We start from the raw sequence: 17480 nt of genomic DNA, 5'->3' as shown, positions 1-17480 counted from the left end.
TTAGACTCGTGTCTTTGAACACATAGAATAGTTTCAATTATGCATTTGTAATTTTGTTTTGACAAGTTACATGTAAAAACAAGTTTTGTAATTGCAAGTGTCAGTTTTACTTGCATTTTTGTAAAATGTAATTACATGTAAAGCAACTACAAGTTGAGTTAAATTAGGACTGTAGTTGGAATAATTCATGGTGGTTGAGAGAATTTTTCAAGTTAGTTGGGATCCTCCCACCTTTTTCTCAAGGCTCCTCTCCTATAAATACTTGAGGGGGTCAATTGTAATCTATATCTTTTGGCAATGCAACAAGACTCTGCTAGTTTGTATGTACACTCTAAGACTTTGAGCTTAGTTGTAAATCAAATTGCAATCAATTAAAAGAGGCAAATTGCTTTCAAACTTTGTGTTGATTCAAGGCGTTATGTAATGACATTTTTTGAAGATTGATTGTGAGTTTTGAGGTGTTATATAAGAGGGATTCAAGCTCAATCTTGCAGACTTTGAGTTGTTTATTGTGTTTGGAGTTTTAGATTGGTTTTTCAGATTTGATACTGTAGAATTTGAGCTGCTTGTTACGTTTGAAACTATTGTAGGATGCTCAAGCAAAGGGGGTAACTTGTAGACTTTGTGCTGCTTTTATTTTCTATGTTTGTGCATAAGAGGTGCATCATGTAGTTAGACTTCGAGCTGCTACATACTGTGCTTGGTTACCTGAAAATCATCTAAAAAGGTTGATAGGAGAGTAGATAGTTGAAGACTTTGAACTTTCTTTATGTTTTCTTGTTCTGGAGAAGCAACAGAGGTTGTGCCTTTATGGAAACTTTGCTTCTTTATTTAGTTTACTTCATTAATCATTTGTGCTTTCAACTGAGATTCTTTTATGAAAGAAGAGAAAAGAATAAGTGTCTTTTTATTAAAAAAAGAACAAGACAGAGTTTCACCTAGATTTAGAATAGATTTAGAGTTAGAGTTTATTTTTGAATTGTTGAAGTAGAAAGCAAACTTGGGGGACCCTTCCTTTTGAAATTAGGAAAGTATATCTCACACACTATGGCTGAAACCATAATTTTGCATGCCTTCCCAGGTGTACAAAATTTTCAACCAACAAGTATCATGGTAATCCATCATTATATTCAATGTGAACCTTAGAATTACCACTCGACTTGTACAATTGAAATTGTAAAGTAGTACTTCATTTCATTTACATAAATTGAAACTGTAAAGTAATACTTAATTTCATTTACAAATATATTATTCTTATATTTATAATATTAAAACTTATTTAAATTCACATTCACATATTAAAGAGTTTAACCCCTCTTGCAACCATCATCAAAAAGCATACATAAGGGCTAGTGCGAAACCAGATGTTGGAAAAGACCAACACAAGAGTGTGCATTTTTTGCATTTCAGGTAAAGTTGAAACTGAAAAACACTTCATTCTTGAATGTGATGCCTTCAACTTCAAGGCCAACTAGGAAGAGGTTTGTGGAGAAGTTAGGGACACTCATCATCACACTACACAAGAAAAAAGTTGAAATGTAGAAGTTAGTTTGTGAAGGTGTGTCCCATAGACTATATTTAACCTCATGAAGTTAAAATAATTTCTTCTTCTTCATATCTCTTAAACCTTCTATAAATAAAATACTAGTTATATCTTTATTTTTATGTAGAGCACACAATATGCTCGACTCGTTACCGTGAACATCCATTGAAAAGAAAAAAAGTATATTTAAAAGATGCCATTCCATCCATCCAGAAAAAAATTAAAAGAAAGAATAAATTAGTCCTTCAAGGAGACCCCACCTTGAAAGGATTGAAGAGGAGAGGAAAATAAGATTCAGGGTTCAAAACAATCGTCAACAATCATTGTGAAATCTCATCCGATAATGCAACTCCGTGCTTTGTCTCATTCATCCACGTCGCACCAGCGGTTAAATTTATTCTACATGAAATTCTTTTTTAATTTGGGTGAGATCTTCTGTAACGGTGTGATACAGCGCATCTCCGAGCCAGTCAGCCTCGTCTGTATGCCATGCATCTCAACACTATAAATTAGAGTTTTCTGGGTTGCGGAATCGAATCTCGCAAAGCAAAGGACATCAGAAAGGAAAAAAATGTCTTTATGCAAGCAGTCGCATGTTCTAGTCATTCACGGGGGCCGCATTAACAGAGGACTCCTCCACCAGCGGGATGCCTTTGCCGGTATAAGATTCAGGTCCGCTCAATTACCCTTCTCTTCTTCGTCTCTCTCCATTCGTTGCGTCGCGAGCGATCAGAAGTCAAAGCAATCTTCCAATGAACAAGGTGCAGTACTTCGATCGCATTTAATAAGGAAAATCCAAGCAAATCTAGTTATTTGTGTTTCTTGTTTTGATAACCGATTAGAGTTTCCATGGCCATTAGATTTGGTTATTTTTAGTAAAGAGTAGTCAGTGAAATCGGTAAAAGATTGCTCAATCTAGTATCCAATCTAGTTATTTCTCTTTTTTTGCTTTTTTGTTTTGAAATGAGTTACTATACAAAGGGTACCAATTCTAATGTTATATATCTATTTTAAATCTCGTGGACGTCATTAAAATAAACTATTTAACTTTTATATCCAGAGTAGACAAAAATGCTCGACTAGGCTTGAAATCTGAGCGTCACTTAGGGCTCTAAATGCAAGATTTACATGCACTTTAGTTCTTAGGATTCCAGAGGTTAATTTTAGGTCCTTTGTTGACAGCAATTTATACAGAAAAATAAGTAAATATAAGAAAAATGGTTGTTAGGAAAAGGAATAGATAAATCATAACAAGTAAGGGCGCTAAATGCAAGATTTACATGCACTTTAGTTCTTAGGATTCCAGAGGTTAATTTTAGATCCTTTGTTGACAGCAATTTATACAGAAAAATAAGTAAATGTAAGAAAAAAGGTTGTCAGGAAAAGGAATAGTCTCAAATCTGTGCGTGTCTTAGAGTGCATAATGCCTTTTTTTGCATGCATTTACATCGTAACTTTTAAAGCTCAAGAGGCTAAAATTAAGTGCTCTCCATTGTTTAACCATTAGATTGGTCAAATCTGCTGTGTTTAGGTTTGCAATGCAGAGTATCCATCAAATTAGTCAAAAGCGCACTATTCAACTTTCAAATCCAGAGCAAAGAGGATGCCTTGTGATTATCAAACTATAACTTCAAAGCTGAGCATCCGTTAGTGCAATTAATTGAGAAATTTGAGTGAATTTTAAACATTAGGATTTAAGAGGCTAATATTAGGTGTTCTCTGGTAGGATACAGCAATTTATAACAAAATTGTAAATTCATGCATAAAATTTAGTTTTTTTTTTTGTATTAATAACAGGGAAGTGTAATGTATTTGTGGCTGAAATTGATCCATTGAATTGGTACAATTTTTACTATTTCTCTTTCAAACCCACATTACAGTAAAATTATTGCAATTTACAGATACGAAATTTTAAATCAAAGCACGATTCAGTGAAATTAATGCAAAATCTTTGATGTGGTTTGGTTTCTGGGACTTGAGAGGCTAAGACTAAGCATTTTGCTGCAGGAAACTGACAATTTATACAAAAAATGTACGTTTCAAAATTTGTTAATAAATGTTTCTTAAAAGAAGCCATTAGATTTGTCGTAGTTGCACTATCTATCTTTCAAATTCAAAAGAAAGAGGATTTTGGACTAAATTTCTCAAATCTGAGTGTCTGTTAGAGAAATTCATGCAAACTTTTGCTTGCATTTTAGTCCTTGGGATTTGAGGTTAAGGATAAGTTTTCTGTTGCAGGAAACCAACAATTTATACCTGTAAACTTCATGTATAGGAATTCATTTTAAATTTTTTCATTAAATTACAGAAAACTCTTGTAGCCAACGGAATATTTTAAATTTTAAATTGATTTTTAATATTTCTGGTTTGAAAACTAGCCGTTAAATCAGTCAATTCCACTGGGTAGCTTTGAAATGGACAGCAGGGAACCAGGCAGATAGTACCCAGTATAGTTACCAAATCCAGATTGATTTGGTTTAAGTCTGTCTGGATCTGGATTTTTCAACTGGCTGGATTTATCAAGTCCAGTCTGGACTTCTCAATTCCTTTAGAAATTGTACTGAAGCTTTCGTAAGATTCCAAATTTTCAATTTTTTTGACCTCCTGACGGAATTGAACTTTTTGAACTTATAACAATGATTACCAGTTTAAAATTCTTAAATCTGAGTGTGATTTAGTATGCTTACAGTTACTGTTCAAAAGAACATGAGTGTTCATGAATTTGATGTTTTCCCATGCTCTTCCGTTGTTTCATAAATTCAGTGGTAAAATGTGGGATTTCTTTGTTCATTCAAAACCAAGTTTTTTGAAAATACTGGCATCTAATTAAAAAAACACATTTTAAATGTGTTCGAACAACAATTATGATTTATTCAAATCAATGTAGTGGGTTTGTTCAACTCAACAGGGCTGCAAATAGCTTTTTTTGGGTTTGGCATCTGGATATTGATGATAGTGAAAATTGAAATGTTTTTGGACCAGTTTAGTGACATTATTATCATAATTGTTATATTTTTCACATTTAATACATGTTTTATGTTTATTTTGATATCCACAAACCATATAACATCAAAATAAATATCTTATACTGTTTTCATAATATTATATTGTTTTTAATTGTTTGGTTTGCCCATGTTTCTCCATTTTAAAATCCGTGTAATCAAAAAATGCTTGCACTTTTACCATGCCCATCCTTTGCTATGCAATTGAAATACTACTATGAATGCATAAATGCAAAATTTTGCATGTATTTTTGACATTGGTATTTAAGAGGCTGAGTTTAAGCCTTCTTTTGCTAGATAGAGCAATTTATAATGAAAATTGAAAAGCTATGTATAAAATGTGGTTTAAAAATATTTCATCATAACGTTAAATTTGGAAATCAATTTTCTATTTCTTGTTTGAAAGTGATTTGTTAAATTAGTTGGATTTGATACTTGGTAGTATTTAGATTTAACATGCAGAGCAGCAAAGAAACCTTGTGGTTTTCAGTCAAAAAATCTGAAATTTATTTGTAATTTTATGCAATTAATACAATATTTTGCATGCATTTTATACATTTGGGATCCAGAGTCCAAGATTAATTTTTATGCGCAGGAGATTAGCAATATATGTGGAAAATTAGTTAAACAAATATGTCTTTGAAATCAGCCAAATTTGCAATTTTGAAATGAGGGTGGAGAATTGTATGGTTGACAGGCTAAAACACTCAAATCCAAGTGTGATTTGCTGTGTTTGATATGAAAATTTGCTTGGATTATAGACATTAGGATTCAAGAAAATAAGATTTTAAGTATTCTCTTGCAGGATAGCAACAATCAATGGCAAAAACTTGTGAACTTCACATTTCTTATTTCATTAATAAGTGTTTCAAGCGTGAAAGTGCAAACTATTTCTTATTCTGGAAAATTAAAAACTAAGCATATTCTATTGCAAAAAATAAGAAGTAATTTATTTCTTTTTTATGGTTTCAAAATGAGGTCATATCTGCACTATTCAGGTTTCAAATGCAAAGCTAAGAAGCAGATATATGCTTTTCATGCTAAAAATCTTAAATCAAGTGTGATTTGATGCGGTCAATACAAAATTTTGTGTGCATTTTAGTCTTCAAGAATCCAGAATTTCAGTTTAGATGCTGCAGTAAAGGATAGCATAAATTTATGCTCAAAAAAATAACGTGTATATATAAGTTCTTACAAAACCGCTCCATTCTATAGCACACAAATGTAGTGTTTAACTAAACATTTCAATTTACTATTTAGTTTTTTATTTCTGGTTTGGAAATGAGTCATTAAGTTGGTCAAATGTTATCATGCTTTTAAATGCAGAATAGTGAAGAGATGTGTGAATTGTATGATAGTACTGTTAAATCTGTGTGTGATTTGTGTGTTTAATGCTAAGTTTGGATGCATTTTGGTTCTAAAGGCTAAGAATAAGTTTTCACTTGCAGGATACCAGCAATTGTATAATTCTTGTACAAATTTTGTTAAGAAAATGCTATAAAACAACATAAAACTGTAAAACCTTCACATGGTTTGAAAATGAGCCTTTAAAAGAGTCAAATTGGCACGGATTAACTTTCAAATCTAGGGCAGAGAAACAGGATTGTGATTTTCAAACTAAAATTTTAAAATATCTCAAAGATAAATCATCTATAATTCTTTTAAATGTGCTCCACTACATAGCACAAAAGTGTAGAGTTCAACTTACTTCAAATTGCAATTTAGTTTTCTATCTCTGGTTTGAAAATGAATCATTAAATTTGTCAAATACTATATTATTTATCTTTGAAATGTAAAGTAGAGAAGAAGCAATGTATTTACATGTTATTACTGTTAAATCTGTTTGTGATTAGGTGTAATTTTTGCTGAATTTTGCATGCATTGAGAGTCTAAGATTAAGTGTTTTTTTGCAGGATACCAGCAATTATATAATTTCCAATGTTTCTCTGAGTCTCTGGGATGGGGGGATGCAGTTTAGGGGTTGGCAAAAATTCTCTGGTTGTAGGGGAGGTGGGCAAATGTCTATTAATATAGTATTAATATTTTTTAATAATACAAGAAAAATAAAAAAATTAACATATTCGAACACAAAATAATACCAAACACCCATGTGTCACATGCAATCACAAACAATTATCATTGATAATTTATTCACAAATTTACATTGATAATTTATTCACAAATTTACATTGATAATTTATACACAAATTTTTGTCAAACAAATGTTTCATAAAATAACACATAAGTGTTGCCTTCAAGTGGTTTGAAAATGAGCCATTAGAATAGTAAACTTCTAGTATTGAAATTCGTTGAAAAATGTGTTTGAGAGTGGGCCTTAAATATGTCATGTTTACAGTTACACTATTTACTAATTAAGGGCAAGAAGGTCATTCAGACTCCAAGAAAACTATATGAGGGGACGGTAGCTCTGTGGTAGAGCATCCCAGAAGAGGGGTGCTAGGTCTGAGTCCTAGCTGGTCAATGTTTGTCAATTTGTTATCAGAGCCAGGCCAGGCATTCTCAAACTAGTATGTGCCTTGAGGGTTGGTATTGGAATGTCAGTCCATTGTCCAAGCAAACTGGAACTCATGAAGGGCAGGTAGTTCAGTGGTAGAACACCCAAGCATGTAAATGGAAGGTTCTAGGTTTGAGCCTTAGCTGTTTATTTAATTAGAAAGGTGAGAAGTGTCAGGCAAAAAGTCTCATTATCACAGAATAAGGCAAGTATTGTCAGGATAAAAATCTCAAATCCAAGTGTGATTGCACACACTTTAGTCCTTGGGAGGACTCGAGAGGCTAAAGCTTGAGTACTTTCTTGCAGGAAACTGGCAATTTATACCTGTAAACTTCATTTAAAGATATTTGTTAATAAATGTTTCATCAAATTGTAGAAGTGTAGTACTTAATAAAACACATCGAATGTGCAATTTCATTTCTTTATCTGATTAAAAAATCAGCCATTAAACATGTTGAATTTCCATTATTTGGCTTTGAAATACAAAACAGGGGAGCAGACATGTGGCTTCCATGCTGAAATTTTCATATCTGAGTGCTTTTTAGTTAGATTAATCCAGAATTTTTTACGCATTTTAGTCATTACACCCCAGTGGTATAAGGTTAAATGGTTTCTTACAAGATTTCAGCAATTTACCAAAAGAATTTCTGGTTAAAGAATTGACCTTCAAATCTTTTAAATTTCTACTTGGCTTTGAATTCAGAGCAGGGAAGCAGACATTTGATTTCCATGCTAAAATTCTGTTATATCCCTAGGGTAGAATTCAAAATAGTTTCCTGTACAAGATCTATGGCAGAAATTAAAGTGATTTCTTAGCTGCTGTTATTGATTGATAAATTTCTGTTCATACAGTGCCTACATATAACAATCAAACCGATTCATCACATCATTATTTCCAGCAATTAAGGAAATTTATAATTATTCTCAGTCAATTTAGAGATCCAACGGATCACTGTGTAGATCTGCTTTCAAGGATCCTCTGATTTCAGTCTAATACATGAAAAGAACAATTCGAATTGATGTGGGCATACACAGATTTAGAGTAAACTGAGTTTCCTAATGTGCAGATCTGAGTGCTGAAAACAGTCTACTCACTGTAGGACAGTAGTGATATGGAATTGCCACTGCTAAGGCTCCTTTCCAGGCTGTCAGTGCTGGAATCTTTGCGCAAATAAGTTCACCCAATTAGATCTGCTAGTCATGCTGGTTATACAGTACTGTCAGGACTCAAGAGACACCCAAATTGGTGTGAGGATGTGATAGGCCTTAATCCATGAACTGTCCTGCTCTAGCTATGATGGTTCCTGTATGTTATGATCAAACTGCCTCTCTTAGGATATAGTGCCTGAGAAAAACGACAACTGGAGGAAGGTTTGTATGAGATCTGAAGTTGCAGTCCTGGGGATTTTGTCCTAGAACAGCAGAAAATGTGCACAAATAGCAATCTCGTTGTGTAAGTCCACGTGTTGCCTCTGATGGATCTTTAGGAGCAGGGCTGGACTGGAACAACTCTCCTTTAGAATGATAGGTGTTAGTTTTCCATAGATTTGCTTCAGCTAACAATCCAACTAGCTATGCTCAGGCAGGGGTGGCATCCTACCTGGCTGTCCCGAATTGAGGTTTTGGTCCCAGTTGTGAGTGTAATCTGTACTTCTACAAATTTGGAGTCTAAAACTTGTGACCCTCAAAAGAGTGCGATTGCACTCACCTGCATACCTGGTAGGTGGTGTCAAAAACAACACTTTTGCAACAGGTCAACCCAGAAAACTCTTGCAAGCAGGTTGGCCAAGAAGGAAAACATATTATTATTTATTAAAAACATTTGATATTATTATTATTATTATCCGTGTGTTGAAAAACACTTATAATTAAAACAAATATCCTCACGATGCAGGTGCACTGAGGACATGACAATCCACCCCCTCAAATCGTTGCTTGTCCTCGAGCAACTTCAGCTTTGGGTGCTCAAAAATCTCAATACCTTACCAAGTTGCATCCTCAAGGGGTAGATTCTTCCACTTCATCAAATATTCCAGAATAACCTTGTTTCTTAGCCTTTTCTCCCTCATATCCAAGATTGCTTCAGGTTATGGAATCAATTTCTTCTCATCGTCAACTGGTGGCAGTTCTAATGAAGTGTTGACCTTCTATCCAAGAGCCTTCAAGAAGCATGAAACATGGAAAATGTTGTTAATTCTGTTGTTCTCAGGGAGTTCCAAGTTTCAACTCATATGTAACATTCCCAATCTTCCTTACGATCTTGTACGGTCCATAAAATTGTGGCAGCACTATTTCCTTCGAGTGAAGACTGTTTTTAGGGCTACAACCCCCAAAATACCATGTCTCCCACTTCAAATACTCTCTCAGTTCTATGGCGATCAACATACAACTTTTGCTAGTTTTGGGACTGCTGTAGGTTTTCTTTGAGGGCTTTCACAATATTTAAACTTTGCTGAATCAAATCCGTAGCTCTCGGTACTCTACTATTTGAAAGAATCAAATCCATGAAAGAGGTAGCATTATAACCATAAAATGCTTTGATAGGGGTTATACTTATTGACATGTGATGTGTGGTATTGTAGCAATACTCTACTAGGTGCAACCACTTAATTTAAACTGTTTGCTGCCTTGTAACATAATTCCTCAAGTAGCCTTCAACCCATTTGTTCACAATTGTAGTCCGCCCATCGGTTTGCGGATGATAGCTAGTGCTAGGGGTTAATTTTGTGCCTGTCAATCAAAAGAGCCCTTGCCAAAAGAAACTGATAAACCTATCCTATAGATCAGCTACTTGTTGAGCCTTGTACTCTGAAGAAATTGCTTGAAAATGAGTATATTTTTTGAGCCTATCAAATGAAGCATTAATCGTTTGCGGAATTAATCGGCAAATAAAAAATATAAGATTTTTTGAAAAAATCGGGAAAAAATTGGGAAAAAATCGGATTTACAAAAGCTGTTAAAAATTAAAGAAAAACAATCAAAAACTACTTTTTTCTAATATTTTCAGAGATTTCCATAGCATAGAGATATTGCAAGCAAACAAAAAATAGACTTCAACACATGAATTACAAAGTTGCATGGAGAAGGATATGGGCCGATACGATATGGTTACTTTTCAAGACTCTCTAAGTTGGATACAGCTGGTATACACACACACTCACAATGATTAATAGTTAAGAGTTATATATATATATATATATATATATATATATATATAGTTATATTTAATTATATTTGATATTTTTATTTTAATTGTGTATTTAGATTTAGATATTGGAATATTTAACTATTATTTATTGTTATTTTTTAATTATATTTAATATATATTCTTAACTATTAATTGTTATTAAAATTTATGGCAGCAAAAATCGTTTGGGGAAAAAATTGGCAAATCAAAAGTATAAGATTTTTTTTAAAAAAGGGGAAAAAATCGGATAAAAAAACATGTATATTATTATATAATATATAATAATATATTAATATTAATATACTATTATATAATAATATTATAATATACAATTATTTTATAATATTACTATATAATAGTATATTAATATTATATTATTATTATTATATTATAATATTACAATGCTATATTAATATTAATATATTATTATTACTATATTATAATATAATATATTAAAATCAATATACTATTGTAATATTATAATATCGATAAAAAATCGAATTTAAAAAAATGTATATTATTATATAATATATAATAATATATTAAGATTAATATACTATTATATAGTAATATTATAATATTACTATATAATAATATATTAATATTATAATATATTGTATATTATAATATTATAATACTATATTAATATTAATATATTATTATTATAATATAATAATAATAATATATTATAATATATTAATATACTATTATATAGTAATATTATAATATACAATATATTAATATTATATATTAAAATATTAATATATTGTATATTATTATATTAAAATAGTATATTAATATAAATATATTATATTTTTGCTCGGTATTAATATAAATATATTATTATTATATTATAATATAATAATAATATATATATTTTTTGATCGGTAAAATATATATTTTTATTTAATTAAAATTTAAGCATTACAACTTTGAAGATAATGAACTATCAAAAAGCTCCCAAAACAAGACATCCATGACACTGCCATCACCACCCTCCCAAAAGCCGGAATTCGAAACCTATAACCAGCACCCACACACACCACACCCCCCCTCGCAAACTTAAGAGTATGAAAAAACTTATTACATCTTGCCTGTCAAAAATTAGGCGTTTCAAATTGAAGTTTAAAGTTCAACTGTGAAATTAACTGAGAAAAAGGAGCAAAGAAAATTGGTATCTATGGGTACCGTGCCTGTAATAACCTATTCATGATTCCTCCTTTACACCTCTTGTAGCTGAGGCACTTGATTCACCAGTCACCCAATTACGGTGAGAGTCTCCACTTTCGGCATGTTGTCGCCTCCTTTTGCCTTCTGCCTTCTTGCTCGCTGCACCTCGTCGGCTTGGAGAAACCACCCCACCATCCCATCCACCTGCTGCATCATCTCCCGCCTGTTTAGCTAGTTCTGCGGATAGTCTCCTTGTTATCCGCCTCCTAGGGCTCACATTCTCCACCGCTCTCCCACCACCCTCCTTCTTGATCACATCTTCTATGTCCATAATTTGGACGAAGATTAAAAGCCCTTCCTAGCCTCTCTGTGCGTCATCCTTGAACCGCAATTTAACTTCCTCACGCCGTCGAAGAAACTGAATGCGCGAGTGACGCGCCTTCATCTCCTCATTTGCCTCTGGGATACCTTTTGCAAGATTAAATCCCCATCCTGGCACCGCCCACTCCGACAAGGACTCCAGGTTTAACAGATATTCGCCAGGGATTAGTCTTTGCATCACCCTTTGCACCTCTTCAACCGTGTGTCCTAGCTCTAGACCCCAAGCCATGAGCAACGAGTAGATGTTTGCTTTGCACCTGTAACGGTGACCAATGACAGCCACCTCTTCTCCTAAAACCAACTGAACCGCTTTTAGAAGCAGCGGGTCTTCAGCGAGAAACATTCTCTCGAGTTTCTTTGATGGAACAGGACCACGAAATGCCGACATCAATTTGGAAGATTCCAAGGTGAAATTAGCTTCCATTTTTGAGTTTTCTGAGAAAATACAAAGATTTCTGATAAAACCAGTTTTAAAGCTAGTTTCACTAACTCGCTAGGTCTATTCATAATCTGTGCGGGCTTTACGAAATTGGCATTTAATGCATGGATCTCCACCATCGCCGCCAATTCAGAGCATGTCGCAATAACTGCTCATTAACTCACTTGCGCAGGAAAAAACCAACTTCTGACAGGGGATTTGAATTTAATGTCGTACCAACTTGGCAGTGCGTCTTAACTCCATTCAACAGTTTCATTTTTGTCATTCCGCCACCTCACCTCCCCTGGCTCGAGGCCACATGCTTCATTTGACAACTCATTTGCCAGAGTGTTTCCCTCTCTTTTCACGTGTGAGATGCAATAATTATTGATTTTTTAAAGTTTTTCACTTATTATATTTATATATTTATCTAATTTCCAACACGGAGTATGTCCTTTAACTAGAGCGTGGACAACAATTTGGGAATCACTCTCTAAATCTAATTTCGACACCTTCAAATTAGCTGCTAAATCAACTGCAAGTAGAGCCGCCTAGACTTTCGCCTCATTATTACTGCCGTCTTGAAGTCTTCTAGCCCCTTTACACATGACCTTTCCTTCATCATCACAAGCCACACATCTCGCTCTTGAGATCCCTGGATTGCCTTTTGATGCTCCATCAAAATTTATTTTCACCCACCCCTTCTCTCTATCTAGACGGTCGTTAGCAGGATTAACCCTGGGGAACCCATGAACGGGTCATATAATAATAATATATTAATAAATATATCATTATTATATTAGAATATAATAATAATATATTAATATATATAATAGATCTGATTTAATAAAAATTTATAAAATATTAATTTCTGTTAATCATATCTGTTCAACTTTATTAAAATTTTTTTTGATAGAAAAACACGGGGATGCGACTCGAAGGCTCGTGCGACTTTGGCAAAACACTTATTGGACGCTAAATCGACAGGGCAACAAACGGATATGAAACCTTGATGAATATGGCCAGAAGCCCTCGTTGAAAATAAAATGAAACCTAATGAACATCGCCGGAAACCGTCGCCGAAAAAAATGAATTCCTAATGAATATGGTTGGAAACCCTTGCTAAAAATCAGGCAATTTTGTTTGTAGGAAAATGCGGGGGCAAACACTTGGAAATGCCGATTAAACTTTAAAATGTTGACGAAAATAAGAGGAAACAGGTAAAATCGATAGTCAACAACATTATAGGGAAAAAATCGGAAATTTGGTCAATTCACGATTTTTCGCGATTTTTCCGATTTTTTCCCGATTTATGCTTCTTTGTATCAAGCAACCACATAGATACAATCCTTACCTCACACCTTTGACAACCCTGTAATGAAATCCATGGAGATGCTCTCCTATTTTTGATTTGGAATGGGCAAGGGCTAGAACAAGCAAGTTGGGAATACATGCTTTGTTTTGTTTTGTTGGCATACTGAACAATCTCTAACATGCTGCAACACATCAATTTTGAGCTCTTTCCATGAAATATGTTCTCTTGCTTGTATGTCTTGTAGAAGCCTGAATGGCTATTAAGTGGGGTGCCATGACATGCCCTCAAAGTTCTTTCCTTCATCCTGGATTCCGTTATAAGGTACACCCAATGTTTGTAGAGGATGAACTCATCAATCACCTTGAACCTATCATCCTACAACTTTCTGATGTAACCAACTTTCTACTAAGCATTCACCATTAAACAAAAGTAAAAGAGACACAAAAGAAACTTCAAAAATCACATTAATTCTTCTTCATCATTCCCCCAACCATTCTGCCGTTACAATGAAAAATAAGCCTATTTTAACAACAATCCAAAAATTTTCGTTTTTGGCGGATTTTTACAAAATCTGAAATTTGCTATTTTTGGTAATTTTCAAATCTATCCAGAAAATCATGAAAAACTTCTAAATATCTAAAAAATATAATCTCAACACAAATGGCCAACTTTCTAAACTAATAAAAACCACGAGTTCGAAAATAACTGAAAAATCAACTACCTAAAATCTAGGAAAAATCAGAAAATGCTTTTTTTGAAGCCCTAGATGAAGGAATTTGGCCTTGAAAATTTGATTGAGTCAAGGTCCAACTGAACTAGGTTCGGTCGGCAATCCAAACAACAACTCACGATACACCTCATAAAATTTTAGCCCAATCAGACAACTGAGTCAAAAGTTATGACCCCGTGGAGTCCTTGCATCACTTTCCATCCAAAATGTCAGTAGCAATTGTATTCTTAGCATATTCAGCCATTATGGCAGCCTTCCAATCAGTAGATATACCAATTATAGATTAAAAATAGGGCTTCCTAGAGAGTGCATCAGCCATTGCATTGTTCTTTCCCTCCACATACTAAATGTCAAAATCTAGGGCTTGAAGTTTACTTACCCATTTCTATTGTCTATCATTCAAATCCTTCGAGTGAGGAAGAACTTCAAGTTGTTATGATCTATTTAACTTCCCACAAACCAAGTATCATTGGAATTTGGCTAGTGCATGCATGTTTGCCAACATCTTCTTGTCATAAATAGAGAAGCTCCTCTCTGTCTTCTTGAGCTTCCTATTCTCAAATGCAATGGGGTGTCGATTTTGCATCAAGACTGCTTCAATGCCCTCTCCTGAAGCATCACATTCTAAAACAAAAGGAAGTGAGAAATTTGGAATAGCCAAAATAGAGTATGAACTCATTACCTCCTTAAGTTTATCAAAAGCTTGCTGCATTGCTGCTCCAAGAGAATGCTCCCTTCTTCCTCAAATTAGTCAACGGAGCTGCAAGTAGTGAGAACCCTTTCACAAATCTCCTATTGTAGCTACAAAATCCCGCAAATCCTCTCAAATGTGTCAAATACCTTGGTCTAGGCCAATCTTATGTGGCCTTGATCTTTTCCTCATCCACACTAACCCCTTGGGCACTAATTTTGAATCACAATTATAAAATTTCAGTCAACCCAAACTCACATTTGGATACCCTGGCATAGAATGAATGTTGCTCAAGTGTGCCATGTACCTCGTCTATATGCTTTAGATGGTCCTCCCATGTCTTATTGTAAACAAAGCATGAACTCATTACCTCAAGTTTTTTAAAACTTGTTGCACTTTGGACTCTAGGAGAATGCCCCCTTCTTCCTCAAAACTAGTCAATGACGCTGCAAGTTGTGAGAACCCTTTCACAAACCTCCTATAGTAGTTGCAAAGTCCCACAAATCCTCTCAAATGTGTCAAATTCCTTGGTCTAGGTCAATTTTGTGTGGCCTTAATCTTTTCCTCATCCATACTAATCCCTTGGGCACTAATCTTGAATAACAAATATAAAATTTCAATCATCCCAAACTCACATTTGGATACCTTGGCATAAAATGAATGCTGCTCAAGTATGCCAAGCACCTCATCTATATTCTTTAGAAGGTCCTTTCATGGCTCACTATAAATCAAAATGTCATCAAAGAAAGCAAATAAAAATTCCTCAATTGTTGAATGAATACCCGATTCATGCATGATTGGAAAGTGGTGGGTGCATTTGTCAATTCAAGGGAATGACCAAGAACTCATAATGCCCACAATGACATTTGAAAGTTGTTTTGTGCACATCCTCATCTCTACCCCTTATCTGATTGTGCCTTCATCATAGGTCAGTCTTGGAGAAGTACATTGCCCCATGAATCTCATCAATCAACCCATTGATCTCGGATATGGCATAGCGGTTTTTCATTGTGCTTTTGTTGAGGGCTCTATAATCAATGCACATCCTCATAGTCCCGTCGTTTTTCTTAACCAATACCACAAGTGAAGCAAAAGGGTTGGAACTAGGTCGTATGTGTCCCATAAACAATAACTCTTTAATCACATTTTCAATCTCTTCCTTGTATCTCCTAGGGTGACAATATGGTGTAGTGATGATTGATTTTGCTCCCTCCTCAAGCTCAATCACATGCTGAAAACCTCTATGTGGTAGTAGACCAAGAGGAATGTCACCAAAAACCTTACTATGTTTTTCGAAGATGGACTGAATATCAACATGATAGGATCCCCCATCCTTGGAGGGACTTGTATCTATAACCAAACACTCAGCTACCCACGCCACTTGGTCTCTACGAAAAGCTCTCTCTATCCTCTTGGTTGAAACCATCATGGGGTCCCCATTGGAAAGGCCACAAAGAACTATCTCCTTCCCATTAGACTTGAACTTCAACTCCTTAGTTTGATAACTGTGTATATATGCCAAGTGAGTGTACCATTTTACACCCAAAACCAACTTTGTATCATCGATGCCAATCACGTAGAAATCATTTTGCATCTTGTATCCCCTAAAATCAACTCCAATTGCTGAATCCTTCTGCAGGGAAGGGGTACACCCATTTGCCACTGCAACATTAAACCCTTTGAAGTTTTTTGCCTTCAATCGCATCCTAGTTACTAGTCCTTTTTCATTGAAATTGTGGGTTGCTCCATTATCAATTAGAACTGTCACCCTTTGTCCTCACAAGACTCCTCTAACATGGAAGGAATGATATCTAGGTGCCCTTGATAGTGCTGCAAGTGTACCTCTTGGATGCTCTCCTCCTTGGTTCTCATGCTCAAGCTCATCCATAGCTTCCTCAAGTTTAGGCTCATCATCCTCTGTAACCTCATCGGAGACCACGTCTATATAGTGTATTTGCCCCTTTCACAAGCATTTGTGGCTAGCTTTTTCCTTTAGAATTCATTCTTGGATACCTCACTTTGGTTTGGCTTGGGGGGTAATGCCTTAGGAGGAGGTGGGTCTTCTGAGGAGGCCTCTTTGGCAAAATAGGAGGTGCCTTCTTGGCATAGAATTTGTCCTTAGCAATTGATCTTCCAAATTTAGATCTCTCCGGATAGCTTCTTGCAAAGAACTCAGATCAAATGCTCTTACCAACCCTTTGAGGGGTTCAGATAGGCTCTCTGCAAAAAGGACTGTGAGTTTCCTTTCTGTCATGTCTGAGACCATTACCAAAAGCCCCTAAAATTCCACTACATAGTGTTCCATTGTGTCTTCTTGCTTCAGGTGTGCTAGTTCTCTGAAATGAATCTTTTGATCCTTCCTAGTGAACATTTCTGTCAATCTTTGTTTGAATTCGTCTAAGGTAGTAATTGAATCATGCCATGATACCACCATCATGAGCCACTCATAGATGCAAGGTGGCTGTAATGTTCCCTTCTCCTTAGCACGTGCACTTGTGTCGAGGTTGGCCTATATTTGACCCTCGTAG

The 17480-nt window shown here is 34.7% G+C and overlaps 1 protein-coding gene across 1 annotated transcript in view; it reads left to right on the top strand.

Moving 5' to 3' along the window:
• The first annotated feature begins 1822 nt into the window (after positions 1-1822).
• The window catches only part of LOC131067995 (alpha-1,4 glucan phosphorylase L isozyme, chloroplastic/amyloplastic), a 94458-nt gene continuing 78800 nt past the window's right edge, over positions 1823-17480 (top strand). Inside the window, exon 1 of the mRNA XM_058003178.2 lies at positions 1823-2304. Within this exon, the coding sequence (XP_057859161.2) occupies positions 2115-2304 (190 nt within the window). The 5' untranslated portion in view covers positions 1823-2114. The remainder of the gene's footprint in view (positions 2305-17480) is intronic.

This window comes from Cryptomeria japonica, chromosome 6 (assembly GCF_030272615.1).
Source record: "Cryptomeria japonica chromosome 6, Sugi_1.0, whole genome shotgun sequence".
NCBI lineage: Eukaryota > Viridiplantae > Streptophyta > Pinopsida > Cupressales > Cupressaceae > Cryptomeria > Cryptomeria japonica.
Note: the sequence above shows the minus strand (reverse complement) of the source record. Positions and strands in the feature narration are given on the sequence as shown.